Source organism: Periplaneta americana, chromosome 7 (assembly GCF_040183065.1).
Source record: "Periplaneta americana isolate PAMFEO1 chromosome 7, P.americana_PAMFEO1_priV1, whole genome shotgun sequence".
Lineage (NCBI taxonomy): Eukaryota > Metazoa > Arthropoda > Insecta > Blattodea > Blattidae > Periplaneta > Periplaneta americana.
The window spans coordinates 42,727,411-42,742,860 of NC_091123.1; the positions used below are offsets into that span (position 1 = coordinate 42,727,411).

General features: G+C 34.0%; 1 protein-coding gene across 1 annotated transcript in view; it reads right to left on the reverse strand.

The window, feature by feature from the left end:
• The window catches only part of LOC138703074 (WD repeat-containing protein 26), an 80,471-nt gene that overhangs the window by 14,505 nt on the left and 50,516 nt on the right, over positions 1 to 15,450 (reverse strand). Inside the window, exons 4-9 of the mRNA XM_069830632.1 lie at positions 13,607 to 13,743; positions 12,338 to 12,472; positions 10,640 to 10,759; positions 8,562 to 8,700; positions 4,999 to 5,259; positions 99 to 244 (exon numbers count right to left, since the gene is read on the reverse strand). Of these exons, the coding sequence (XP_069686733.1) occupies positions 99 to 244; positions 4,999 to 5,259; positions 8,562 to 8,700; positions 10,640 to 10,759; positions 12,338 to 12,472; positions 13,607 to 13,743 (938 nt within the window). The remainder of the gene's footprint in view (positions 1 to 98; positions 245 to 4,998; positions 5,260 to 8,561; positions 8,701 to 10,639; positions 10,760 to 12,337; positions 12,473 to 13,606; positions 13,744 to 15,450) is intronic.

The following is a 15,450-nucleotide window of genomic DNA, read 5'->3' on the forward strand; positions in this document are numbered from 1 at the left end:
CCATAAAACGTAAGTATATTTACTCATTCACTTACTTCCATTTCTCTTCCCAAATAATTTCACGCTTGTTAATGTCAGATTAAATGTAATGCACTTACATGTTGAAATCTGACAATTCGTCGAAGTTGTAAGCACGTACTCGATGATGTGTGTCAGCTGCAAGAACCGTCTTACCATCACTACGGCACCATAGACAATTAACTCTTACACCTTCCCATGAGTCCAAGACGTTGCCTTCCAGGTCCTGCACAATAAACCAGTAACATTGTTATTAAAAGAAAATCTTCTTCACAAAATGTTCAGCAAACTATACACGCAAAAAAATGTAACAGGGTGTAAATGAGTAAGGTTTAGAGGCTCTAAGGAATTTCATTGTAGGGCACACAAAATACGAACAAATGTTCATTATATAAGGTTAGAAAAGTAATTTTCTGATAAAAAAACAGTACCTTATGAAGTAACATTAATAAAAGTTGTACATAACTGAAATCAAATTCTCGTAAATTTGTATGTTAATCCATTATTTTTATAGTCCATCATTCTGATCAAATATCACAAAAACTCTACGATACCTGCATTTAATTTATATGGTTTTTATTGTCCATATAATTGCTTCCTCCCCCCTCACCTTTGTGGGAGCATTAATAATTGTGTGCTTGTCATGCCATTTGATGGAAGTTGCACATAAGAATTACTTCTACCTACAAGTCCAATGCCATCAGTTGGCATCAAACCTGTGTATCTTGGGTCCAAAGGCAAATATGGTAGCCACTAGATCACCAAGGACGACATGTAATAATGACACAACAAATAAAGAACAACCCTCACAATTCAAATATTGGTTATCGAATACTAAAACAGCATGCTATACATAAATAATCTGAGTCTTTCATCATCAAATCCAATCCTCAACTATGATACGTTGACTGGTTTTCAATGAGCTGCATGTGACAAAGAACCTTATTAGCAGTCTGCCTTTCCAGTATTTGGAGTGATATTACTTTCTTCATGCACTGTACCACATTTACAGCTGCTTAGATCAGAACCAGTTGTCAGTCCACCAAATCAAATGGCAGTTTTCTGTAGAGTATCAGCTACAGTATACTTACTTACTTATTGGCTTTTAAGGAACCCGGAGGTTCATTGCCGCCTTCACATAAGCCCGCCATTGATCCCTATCCTGAGCAAGATTAATCCAATCTCTACCATCATATCCTACCTCCCTCAAATCCATTTTAATATTATCTTCCCATCTACGTCTCGGCCTCCCCAAAGGTCTTTTTCCCTCCGGCCTCCCAACCAACACTCTATATGCATTTCTGGATTCGCCCATACGTGCTACATGTCCTGCCCATCTCAAACGTCTGGATTTAATGTTCCTAATTACGTCAGGTGAAGAATACAATGCGTGCAGCTCTGCGTTGTGTAACTTTCTCCATTCTCCTCTTAGCCCCAAATATTTTCCTAAGAACCTTATTCTCAAACACCCTTAATCTCTGTTCCTCTCTAAAAGTGAGAGTCCAAACTTCACAACCATATAGAACAATCGGTAATATAACTGTTTTATAAATTCTAACTTTCAGACTTTTTGACAGAAGACTAGATGACAAAAGCTTCTCAACCGAATAATAACAGGCATTTCCCGTATTTATTCTGCGTTTAATTTCCTCCTGAGTGTCATTTATATTTGTTACTGTTGCTCCAAGATATTTGAATTTTTCCACCTCTTCGAAGGATAAACCTCCAATTTTTATATTTCCATTTCGTACAATATTCTCGTCACGAGACATAATCATATACTTTGTCTTTTTGGGATTTACTTCCAAACCAATCGCTTTACTTGCTTCAAGCAGAATTTCCGTGTTTTCCCTAATTGTTTGTGGACTTTCTCCTAACATATTCACGTCATCCGCATAGACAAGAAGCTGATGTAACCCGTTCAATTCCAAACCCTCTGTGTTATCCTGAACTATAACCCCATTAATAAGCTCGTCAATGCTCGTTAATGCCTTAAAGAGGGACAGTGCTACAGACGGGAAATTATTTATGAAATGGGGAAAACAATTTAGACACCACTTCATAGAAAATATATATTTTACTGTGCATTAGTTACAGTGCGAAATGCAAATATGAGCTCATTTCGTATGAAAAAAATTCTTTGATTGTTGTTTGCCGTTTGTTTGTACTGCAATTATGAATGATAACATTTTCTATGAGGTTCAAGTAACTACAGATAATTTCACTTGATACACCACTAGGAGCAACACTAATGTAATTTTTCACTTAGAGATTTCTGCTTTGCCATTTTACACTATCAAACTTACTGCACACTCCACAGAATTCAAAGGATGACTAAATTTTACAGAAATAATAGGAATGTATTGACAGGGAGACTTTTCAGTATCAAAATCCTTTCATACAAAGGAAAGTACCGGTAAGAGCAACTTCAGACAATGCAGACCAGAAGGTTTTTCCAGGTAAAGAGTGAAATTTCTTTCTTGCACTCATGGTGCAATGATCCTCAGTACAGTCACAGAAATCTATTTCTTCACCATGCTTTTAAAACATCATGAGTTTTGCTAACTATAAGGGATTTTTTAGTCATTTCCGATCTGAAAAAGCATTACAAACAAGATTTGAAAGCATTACAAAAGGGTAAAATTGTGGAGGATTATATATGAAATGTCCAGAGACCATATAAAAAGAGTGCAATGAACGGGATAGTGTTATAAGCGGGAGCATATTAACGAGGTTTTTGGCTGCAAAAGGGTATCTATCGGATACAGGGGGGAGAGCCATTAATCCTTCCCATTGAAGGCTTTAAGGAACCAACCTGGACAAATACCCAATGTCCCATCCCTACCTTCCCGTGGTGCAGCTGTTGGTAAGCATAATTTTACGAGCTGAACTAAAGGGAGGGGCTACTCATCCATTAGCACTGGTCAGCTTGATGAGTTATTGACTGAATTTGGTATAATTTTCCTCTATCCAATACCTAATTCCCTCTTTACCCTTCCCTATCCAGTCCTCTGACTGAACTCTTACTTTCTTCGACCCCAACGGCATTAGAGCATTCGAGGCCTAGGGGTTCATTTCCCTTTCCTTCCTCCTCTTTCTACTTTTCTGTTTCTAGTGCTGACCTGCTATGGCACTAAAATCGTCCTCCAGTGGCTTAAGGAGGGAAAGCTGGTGATCAACAAGATCTCCCAGCTAGGTCCAATGGACCCGTCGACCAACAGCAGGTGTGGTCCTCCAGACATTCTGGCAGTTGTGTGTGAATGGAGTAGCCACCAAAACGTTAAAATATGGTGTTCACTTAAATCGGCTACAACTTGCCATTTAACCTGCATAGAATTGGAATATATCAGTCCCCTAACTGCCCATTGTGCAACTCAAACCAAGAAATGGATTCGGAACACCTCAAAATCTGTGCTTCAGTGGCTGGTCATGATAATATCTTTGAAAAATATTGGAGTGCAAGAGGTCAAATGACTTTACTGTCAAACGCCTGGCATTAGAAAACAACAACATATTAACGAGGTTTTACTGTATTTGTTTTCGTTAAAAACTTTTCACACTTTCGTTCTAATAGCTCCTTTGGTTCTTTTTGTATACACAGAGCTTGTTGTAGCTTCAATATGTCTGGTGATTGAAGAATATGAATTTCCTTTCTTTTTTAGAGGTTTGTTGAATATGTGAACCTTTTTGCTTGTTTGTCTGCAGTTGTATTGTCATCAACGTCACAATGGAATGGAATTCACTATTGAATCACTACTTCCTTACCTTTCTGTTGAAGTTCAAGAATCATATCACAGCATTCCCTTAACTTAAGAGTGTTCAAGAGGGAAGTGCTTGAATGGTTTTATTTTATTAGGTTATTTTACGACGCTGTATCAACATCTAGGTTATTTAGCGTCTGAATGAAATGAAGGTGATAATGCCGGTGAAATGAGTCCGGGGTCCAACACAGAAAGTTACCCAGCATTTGCTCATATTGGGTTGAGGGAAAACCCCGGAAAAAACCTCAACCAGGTAATCTTGAATGGTTGATGTAGATGATGTATAATCAGAAAAGATTACGATTTTAACAAACTGGTTATTGTTGAGTAATACAATATTATTAGAGTTGCTTTAATAGTCAATAGTCATGAAGAATCATAATTAGGAACATTAAATCCAGACGTTTGAGATGGGCAGGGCATGTAGCATGTATGGGCGAATCCAGAAATGCATATAGAGTGTTAGTTGGGAGGCCGGAGGGAAAAAGACCTTTAGGGAGGCCGAGACGTAGATGGGAAGATAATATTAAAATGGATTTGAGGGAGGTGAGATATGATGATAGAGAATGGATTAATCTTCTTCAGGATAGGGACAATGGCGGGCTTATGTGAGGGCGGCAATGAACCTCCGGGTTCCTTAAAAGCCAGTAAGTAAGTAAGTAAGTCATGAAGGATCACTATCTACACATTGTGCCTTCCTTTGACGTCAAAAAGAGAGGAGTTACCTGAACAGCCCTAAAACTTTTATCAGCTTTAGGGCTTACTTACAATTCCTTTTAGTTATATTCTTTGCCCAGAATTTATGATACCAAACAAATAATTACTTCCTAAAGTCTAGTGAGTCATATTAACAGATTATTACCAGGTAGTCCTAGTTTCTTTTATTAACCTATACTTACATAGGCTTTATTAACCTATACTTACATTTCGGTTTTCCTGCATAGAATTGAATATATCCATCCCCTAACTGCCCATTGTGCAACACAAACCAAGAAATCAAGATCTATGCTTCAGTGGCTGACCATGGCAATATCATTGAAAAATATTGGAGTGCAAGAGGTCAAATGACTTTATTGTCAAACGCCTGGCATTAGAAAAAAACAACACATTTCGATTTTTCGCTCCTAGTATCCCATCTTGTACGTGTGTTTTATTACATTTACAGTGTTCTATGAGTAGCACTTTCTGAAGGTTTGATGATGTGTACAATAATACTTACACACTGGTAAAACTGCCCCCTTATCCCTCCTGTAACAAATTTCTTGCCATCACGATGCCATGAACATGAGGTTAGTGAATCTTCTGGCGAATGTGAGACCTTAACTCGCAGTTCATCTGATTCTATGTTCCATATCCAGAGCTCTGGACAGTCTTCTGGACCGCAGGCAATAAGGTGTGTGCTGTCAGGACTCCATGCAATGTAGGCTACACCATATGAGTGACCTTCCAGTGTTTTACGATGGCTGCAAGTTAATGAATGCTGAAATTAAAGAACAAAATATATGTATTACATACTTGTACTTCTTTACAAATATTAGAATCCTAGTCAATATTCAACAAGAATTGCATATATTATAACAGTTTCAAGGTACAGTAGAACCTCTATTATCAGTGGTAATGAAGGGTGTGGAGTGAACGGTTAATCGAAAAAATCGGATAATCTGTACCATATAATATTTTCATAAATTAAGTGCATAATACAGTTTCCTAATTTCGTCCGTGGTCTTGTATTTTAAATAGTTCTCTTAATCTATCACAAAATATTTCAATATATGGTAATTTCATCACTATAGAATTTTGTTATTCTAGGTTCAATTTGTAATTCAGTAAATACAAAAATATTCTTTGTTCCTAACTTCTATGATAAAATATCTAGCTTTCATTAATTAGGTAATCTTCCCGTACTTCAATTTTTATTGTAATGTAATTGTAAATTTAATATTAATTGTAATTTTATTCTTCATATTATACTTGTAATCCCCTGGTAAAGGAGCAGAGAAGGCCTGACGGCCTTATCTCTACCAGGTTAAATAAATAAATACTAAAAAAAATACTAACATGCCACGTAGTGGATCAGACGTTCACTAATTTAAGTAGGCCTATGGTTTTCAATAACTGGTTTTTAAGAGCCAAGGAAACACTTTATGACGACTGTCTTGGAAAGATAGGAATAGTACAGGTCTCATGTTGTAGATTTACATACTTATTACACTATATATTTGTTTTTAATTAAATCGTGTACAGTTGTAATTCCTATTTCGTATTTGATGCGAGATGAACCACAGTTTCTCTTTTCTGAAACCTCTCAATTACTTGCATTATTTTCCGTAGCACAATTCTTTTTCTTTGACATCTGTGGAAGGCATTTTGCATAGAATTTAGGCCCCTCGAAGAGTAGACAACACTGTATAAAAGTTTGTAAAAGACACTCCATAGAAAAACATTTTCGTACTAATAAAATGTGCAGTACTTCATACTTTTACTGCAGCATAAAAAAAAGAGCGCAAGAGAAAGACAGTCGGATAATCGGCCAATCGGTTAATAGGGTGATGGAAAATCGGGGCTCTACTGTATTCACTGCATTGATTTTTTTTTTTTTTTTTTTTTTTTAATCCAATGCCACCAGGTTGTCTTTTCGACATTTCTGGTCTCCTCTCCTGGCCATGGCTTAGTTGTAACCCACTTCTGAGGTTAGGGCGCCTGGAAGGCGGAGTTACATTACCCCAATGATGTGATAGGATGATTATGATAATGTGGTGCCAGGAGAGGTCTTAAATCTAAACTTAACCTAAATTCCAGACCATGGACGAACACAGGAATAATCCCCTTTAAGGAAAAATTCCTGTGCTCTAACCGGGAATTATTATTATTATTATTATTATTATTATTATTATTATTATTATTATTATTATTATTATTATTATTATTATCAAATAATTGTCTTATTATTTTTATACTTTGTATGCCTCATTTATTTTTGACCTGCTGTTCACATTTTATTATGCTTTTTTTCTTTCTTTCTCTATGTTATATATTATGTCTGATTTCTTCTTACTTGTTGTTTACATTTTATTATTATTATCTTATTCAGTTTTGTGTGTAAAATTGTAGTGTACTTTGTAAATTTGTAGTGTTTTTGTAACGCAGTTTTTACTCCTGGTCGAGTGTTAGAGAAGGCCGTATGGCCTTAACTCTGCCAGGTTAAATAAATCATTATTATTATTATTATTATTATTATTATTATTATTATTATTATTATATGCATTTGTTTTGTGCATTGGACTAACGATGACAATATGTTGTAATACACTCTAATTTATATAATCTTGAAATGTACTGGTAAAAGAAATTTTTATTTAGCTCTCATATTTAGTTTTCTTTTTTTTAATGTAGGCCTATGTATGATGCCTTTAGTTGTAGTCAACTCAAACATTCATAGATTCTTCTATTTTAGCATTGATGAATTAATTTCTTAGGTGGGGGCACTTCTAAAGCATTAATTCATTACTCCCAATGATAGTATAACAAGCGAAGATGATTCATTCATTCATCCATTATTAGCACTACAGCCCATGAAACCATTCATCTCTATCTTGAGCCCGTTGTCTCCATCTCTTGCATCCAACTCTCCGCAGATCATCCTCCACATCCTGAAGCCACCTCAGCCTTGGTCTTCCTCTCTTCCTTAATCCTCCTGGGTGTCCATATAATACCCGTTTAGGTAATCGGCCTTCTGGCATACGTTCAAGATGTCCCAACCATCTAAGTCTGCCTTTCTTAATGAAGGAAACTATACTCGGTTTTCCATACAGTCCCATTAGTTCTTTATTTGTTCTACTTCTAAATTGACCATTTTCAAAATGGAGACCATATATCTTTCTCAGAACTTTTCTTTCGCAAACTGCTAGCATATTTTCATTATTTATTGTTAAAACCCAAGCTTCGCTAGCATATGTAACCACTGATCTTACAATAGTTTTATAAATTATTTTCTTTGCAGATCTGGATAATGAACAGAATTTAAATAGTTTTCCAAGGCCAAACAGGCACAGCGAAGATGATTACTGAAAGCAAATTTCACACTGTTCTCACTTTTGGATATAGTGGAATTTATATCAGCTTCCATTGTTAGAAACAAAGCCGACACAATGGTCTAGTGGCTAGTCTCGATTTATAATCCTGTGCATCTGAGTTCGATCTTTGGCATACTCCCAAATTAAAACTTGTGTTGGGCAAGCTTGTGGTCCAGGTAACACATGGGTTTTCTCTGGGAGCTCCTGTTCCCCTCTGGCATCCCGACAAATCTCCATCATCATCTCATATCATTATGGGTGTACCGTGGACCAGTCTCCTATGGCACACCTTGGGCCACAACTCTGTCAGTTAATTGGTCTACATAATTGGCTTCATATGGGTGAATGACGAAAAATCAAGTACCCTAGTATTAGAAGTACCTTTCGCCTGCTACCACATAATTATCAATTTTTAAGATGCTTGTCTAGAAAGATCTACTTTTAGAAAAGACTATCTGAAAAGTATTTTAAATATTGTATAATGTGTATATCTTGAAATGATCTATATGGTTTGTTGTTAGAAACATCCAGTACCAGTACTTCATAAAATCTATAGTATTCACATATTATGTAAATGTGTATGCTTGCCTGTTTGCTCACTCACTCATCTGCCCATCAAACCAAGTTGTCTGACATCACAAAAAAAAACTGTACTGTAAGTTTCCCCATAAAGTTCTATCTCTATATAGCATAAGACTTTTACACTTACTGGATCCACATCCCATATCACAACTGTAGTATCCTTTGAGCCTGTGGCGAGTTTCAGGCCATCTGGTGAGAATCGACAAAACCATACTTCATCACAGTGATCATTGAGGATTTGTATTGTTTCACAAGGAAACTGATCCCTATTAAACAAAAGAGATTGTAATCAATTACAAAATTACATTCAAATGGAAGTCATTTATATAAACTCTTAGATTCTCTTCTGTAATACATAGACGAAATTAATATAGATAATAAAATTTAAAAATTGAAATCACGTAGGTATGTGGTACTATCACAGTCTAGTATATACAGTCACGAAGCTTAATACTTACTAAATATGCAAACGTTGACAGTTGAAATATGCATCCATAGATAGTTGCTCACCACCAGAATCGCTACTATCGCCTCATCACAGACCCTTTCCCCAGCAGACGATAAAATGTATTGTACTTTCGATATCGTATTCTTTTGAAAAAATTAACACCTTTCTTCCACTATTGAAATGTGAAATACATAAGGTTTATATATTATTTTCATAAAGTATATATTATATTTTATAAACTCACCTTCCTGGATCTTTCGGAAGAAGGATAAAGCTGACCTCTTTTTCTTACAATATTTACAGTACCACAAACGTCTCCTTGTCCCATATTATTATTCAAATTATTGTATTTTAGCCATTTACAGTTATTACATCCGATAACGAACATTTCACAGTTTACACAACTTTTCACAACAAAGTGAAATACTGCACAGTCAATGCCTTTTCGATCTAGACCAGGCCGTAATGTATGTTCGGGTTTTCTATTTCAGTGAAATATTATATTATAACTTTATTGCATATCATTGCTAAGTTTTATTTAGTGTAATGTGTCCATAAGTTCCGTTTACTTCTTGTTGCAGAAATAATTATAAAACTGTGTTATTTTAATGTGAAGAGAATTTTACACGTTAACATAATCTGTTTGCATCAACATTTTAAGCTTAGAATGGAAGCTATTTTGAGGTTCAATAAAAACGAATTTATATTGTGATTTTAATTTAGCACATCTGCCTTCCTTAATTGTAGACAGAAAATTTACCATACCACTCCTATGAAATTAGTGTACGTACGATTGTGTTACTTCGTCTCTTAGGGAGTAGATAAATACAATAATTCAGTACTCAATTGTAATATTAAAATACAGACAAATAGAATGTGATGGGTGTCATACATGACATTATGTTTAATTATAATGTATAATTGCGAATATAGGAATATAAGTTAAATATAGTAAACATAACCTATACTTTCCATATGACATAACATACATTTGTAGTGGCAGGGCATTGGAGACCACTAAAATTAGACAGAAATGGGCAACTGAAACAGTAAACATAACCTATAATTTCAACATATCTAAATATTCGTGCGGTGCAACTGAAAAATATTGAATCGTGCATAGATGAATGTACAAGAATTTCGCAATATTTAATCGAAATAAAGGCAGGTATTACACATACGAACAACGTAATTTTCGCACAAAATAATATTACATCTTAACACGCAAGGAATTATGTCTGAAATGTCTCCTAATCATTGTTTTAAATTTTATCAATGCAATTACACTACATTTTAGAGAAATATATGTTACTCTTTATGCATTCCAATTAATTTATATGGTTGAAACGCTGCCCTTCGTGATCGGGTTAAGCGAGTCACATGGTCTGCTTTACGGCCTGTATTAGATCACGATGGCAGTGACACAGTCTATTGTTCATAGTACTCACAGCACTCCAAACGGCTAGCAACTATCGCGAGAAATGCAAAAAATCACCCCAAGCTTCATGACTGTATATAGTAGACTGTGGTACTATAATAAAAATATTAAACTTACAAAAAAAAATTGATGATTGCATATTGAAATTTGATTTGCATGGTTCTGAATATAGTTTGCACCCAAAAGAGCAAATGGTCGTGCTTGAGGCAGTTCCAGTTACATAATATAATATTACTAGTTAAGTGATATAATTGAAATCGTTTAGTGTAAACTGAAGAAAAAACACTAATGTGACATCATAGTATACACACTTCCTTACCTGGTGCAATGATGGTCTACAAGCAAAGAGATGTTCTCAAGACCATCCTCAGTTTTTGTATTATGGTATGGACATTGGTGTTTCTGATGCTCCACTGCCTGGCATAATAATGTATGTAGCCTGTGAAATAATAGAATATCAGTAATGCCACGCGCACGCACACAAAAATAGTTGCTGAAAACTACGAAGACATTATAATAATTATGCACACTGCTATTACAGTGACTTATGCAATCAAGCCATCTGTGTTGCTTCTCACAAGCAAAAAAGATTATCAGATATCAAGAATGAATATACTAAATAACTAATACATTATATAGTATCTCAAATCGTCACTGTGTCTCCAAAATCCGCTATGTGTATTTTAAACAGATTTTTTTAGGAGAAAGAAAAAAACGTTATCACTTTTAATTTCCTTGATTTTCAAACCTACTTTCGGTATAATTTCACCATTTTTCATGTAATGATTGAAATTATACCGAAAGCAGATTTGAAAATCAAGGGAATTAAAAGTGATAAAGCTTTTTTATTTCTCCTGAAAAATCTGTTTAAATGCACACAGCAGATTTTGGAGATGCAGTGACGAAGTGTTCTTATATCTGGTCTGCTTTGACTGATGTTTTTCTCACAACCTATTCTTGGTAATGTGTTAGTTGTGAAGAAGTGATAAATGAATGAATGTGTAAATTTTATTGTTGGTAATGTGTTGTGATTTAACGTTTTAATGTGACATGCTTATGTGCTTGAAATTCGAGAAATCCAGTTACATTATATGTTAATACGGTGACATCACTAATTATAGTAGGTCTTGAATGCTTAAAATTTATAGTACTTTTCACGTACAAGTTGGCTGGTAGTGTGGTGGATCTGACTGCGACAGCCTAAGCTCTTGCTCCCACGCAGTCGAATAAAATATCTACGCAACTGAAAGCACTAAGTTTGTAATGATTCTCACAATAAGTTACAATTACAATGAAAATAAACACGTACCTCATCACAGGAGGTTTTTGAGGAGAATGTTCTAATCATTCTCTAACTTTCTCCTCAGCAAGCACACGTCACTTTACCCTTCACTTCTTATCGAGAATCGAACCTGTCTCCCTAAATTTATTTACAAGCTTTCGCATCACTTCTGCTTGTAGAATGCACACCTGGGAATTCTGTTAAAAAATCGCCATCTAATTTCCCTGCAAGATGATGTAATCACATACAAATCGTAAATAAAATCCGTTGTTGCAATATGTACGGTATTTGTCTCGTGGCATTATTATAACACAAAATCTAAAACACTTGTAACATGTAAACACTTAGTTAATCACTTCCGAACTCGACACAAGCATCGGTATGACTAAGGAACAAACAAAAGTAAGCCAAGGTCGTGGAGCTGCAAGTTGGATCAGTGCTCTGCTATGGCATGTCGACCAGCCGGCTGGCCAACTCGTATGTGAAAGGCACTGTATAATGTGTTAAAAACATATTTGTAATATTAATAATTTAACAGTTACTCAATAGAACATATTAACAAACAAGTATGTTTAGTTTATAAACAAACTTCTTTTTTGTAAATTATATCTTACTTTAAAGAATTTTAAATTCTGAACTGCTAGTTTTAGAGAATTCAAAGTTTCTATACTATATTTTATATAAAAAGAAAGAGGAGAACAAGGAAGAATAGAAGATGAAAAGAAACAATCTTACCTGCGAGGAGGAAGCATTATGGAGGGAGGTAGAAATTCTTGCAGCTTGTCCATAAGTTGTGTTCGAGACTTTAAACCCTTCCCTTCCCAACTAGCTCGAACTTGAAGTTCTTCACGTCCACTGCACATCATGTAACTACACAAACATATTTTAAGGATAACAATAATGTCAATTGTAACTCTTATTGTTATTCTCATCATTATTACTGAAATGATGATGATGATGATGATGATGATGATGATGATGATGATGATGATGATGATGATGATGATGATGATGATGATGATGATAATAATAATAATAATAATAATAATAATAATAACAATAACAATGATTCATCAGTAAATAAAAAGCTTTAAATTGTTGTGAACTTTCTTACATTCTGTAGTAATGAAGTAAAAATTGTCAAAATACATTCAGGATTTCAGGAATTCTGAACAACATATTAATACCCTTTGCACGAAAAACTTCCACATTAAGAACACACAACATTTTGGCTCTATCAACTCTTTTATATGACAATGGAATCTAGACACTGAAGCAAAAAAATAAGAAAAAAGATTGTACACAGTTGAGATGAAATTTTTTAGAAAACAAAAGGCTAAACACTTTCTGATCATAAAAAAATGAAGATATTTTTAAAAGAATTAAAAGTGACATCATCTGAAGAAAAATAGAGTCCCTCTACAAATGTGCAAATGAGAAATTATAATCCTATGGGTTGGAGATGTTCCAGAAAACTAATGAAAATACTTTTTAGACGAGATTGACAAAGGTCTATTAAGCATTGTTCATGACAGTTAACAAAAATTATTATTTTTTTGGAATATGTATTATATGTTTTCTCGTGTTAAATTTTACCGTACCTGGTTAACATGTTTCAGCCTGTTATGGGCCATTTTCATGTTAACCAGGTACGGTAAAATTTAACGCGAAAAGGACATATAATACATATTCCGAAGTGATATAGTGTTAAAAGTTGTGTTATCAAGATGTATGGATAATTATTATATCTATAATTTTAGAGGAGGTTGACAAAGTTCTATTAAGCGTAGTTCATGATAGTTAATGATAATTATTATATCTAGAAGCTATCTATAAAACAATATGATTAATTATTCAAGGTTAATTTCAACTTATTGCTTGAAGTTGCATTACAGATATGCTACATGTCTTCTTATCGACTAAAAGCTATACCAAAAATGAGATAAATATTATATTATATTGGGAATATTTTTATAAACTAAGGAGAAAAAATATGTTCTTCACCTGCTCAGCTCATGTACTCTGACTGTGTTGTGTTGAAGTGGAGTGAGTTCATTACGAAGTACATGTAGTGCGTCCAATACACGTCCATCTTCTAAATATTCCAGGTATTTTTGTTCAAGTAACAGAAATTTCATTTCCTTAAAAACAGAAACAATTTTTTCATCAATAAGCAGGAACTTCAACTTATTTACATTACCAACCATCAAAATGATTTCATCCAAGATATTATTATAACCAAAGTTCAGATTTAAATGCAAGATGCATTTTGCATGTAACATTCTGCAATATATGTAAAAGTGATATTCTTTGTTAATTACGACACTGTCAACAATATCACGTGAATTTCTGCAGAGGAGAGTTCCTACTAATAACAAGAGGCATGAAAATATTGCAATTATGATAAACATGATAAAAATAAGAAGCATGCTTTTGCTCCTTTTTTACAGTTTTCTTTACACTTCACCATAATTGCAATCCTTTGAAGTCAGTTTCATTATGGCGAATTAATTCTATAAATGAATATTACCGTGATAAATCGTATTTTCAGCAAAATACGAGCAATTTCGAAGAATGTGTAATCTTTTTTTTTTTTTTTAATTTCAATTTGAATAAATTTTTCAGATTTTGTTTCGTTCTTCAGGACATGACCAGGAACTTCATTTTTGTGGAGTCTGGCATACCGTGAACTGTGCATGCCAAATATTGATCTTTGCTTTCGTCTGCTACAGAGCATATGAACGAGAGAGAGAAACTCTGCTAGTCTCTGACATGGACATGGATATTGTTTCTGGGCAGGAGTAAAGGGAGGCACCAGTTTTTGTAATATTTCGATTGTTGATTTTTAAATTACAATAATTGCTGATCGCCACTGAATTTAAGAATGAACATTCATTCAGTGTTACAATGTTATAGCAAAATGTGTTGTCAACGTATAATTATGCATATTTTTTTCTTACAGTTTCATGGTTTTTGTTTGATAGTTTAGGTCTTTTTTCGGCAACATAATTGAAACTGTAGTTCTTGTAGTTATTCAAGTGAACATTGTAAGAATGATCAGGTCTATCCATTACTATTTAGGCTACATATAGACTATTATCTTATTTTCATTTGCCTCTCTCAAATACACATAAAACAGCAAAACAGTTTTAGGTAACAAATTCGATTTCTTCAAATAATTAATGCTATGACATGCTATTTTTATATAAATACAAAAAAAAGTGAATGCTATAATTTCACACCTCTACTGATAACATACTTTCATGAAATTATTTCTATATGCTCAGACGAGATTATCAGTTTTGAAGAGATACTACCAATACATCTGTACACAAAGCACCAATTTGACACATGCATGCTTGAAGTACTCAAGTAAAAAGTGAATTTTTGATTAAAAAATAAATAAATGATATTTTTGTAACTAATTTTAATGTTAAATATCTACAGTAAATAACATTCCAACCTACACTTCTTGTTCCAGAGTTACAAAAAGTGAGCCTGAATTTGAGAATCGTATTATATAATGTAAGGGATTACTTTTTTAAAATTCTACGTCATATGGTTAGCAGAATACATTACCATAAAAGTAAATTCTAAATATGAGTTTAAAATTCTTGTAAGAATTAATCTCTATTAACTTAATACATTTTTCTTCACATATATAACCAGCAATGATATTCAAAAAGTTTAACAACCAGTTCTCTCATATGTACCTATGTTAAACATAATGGTATATGTCCATGGTAATTCCAAATATTACTTAGAAATAATTTAACAACCGGTTCGTCCAAACAGGTGCAAACTAGCCGAATACCACCACTGTATATAACCATAAAATGATTATTAAA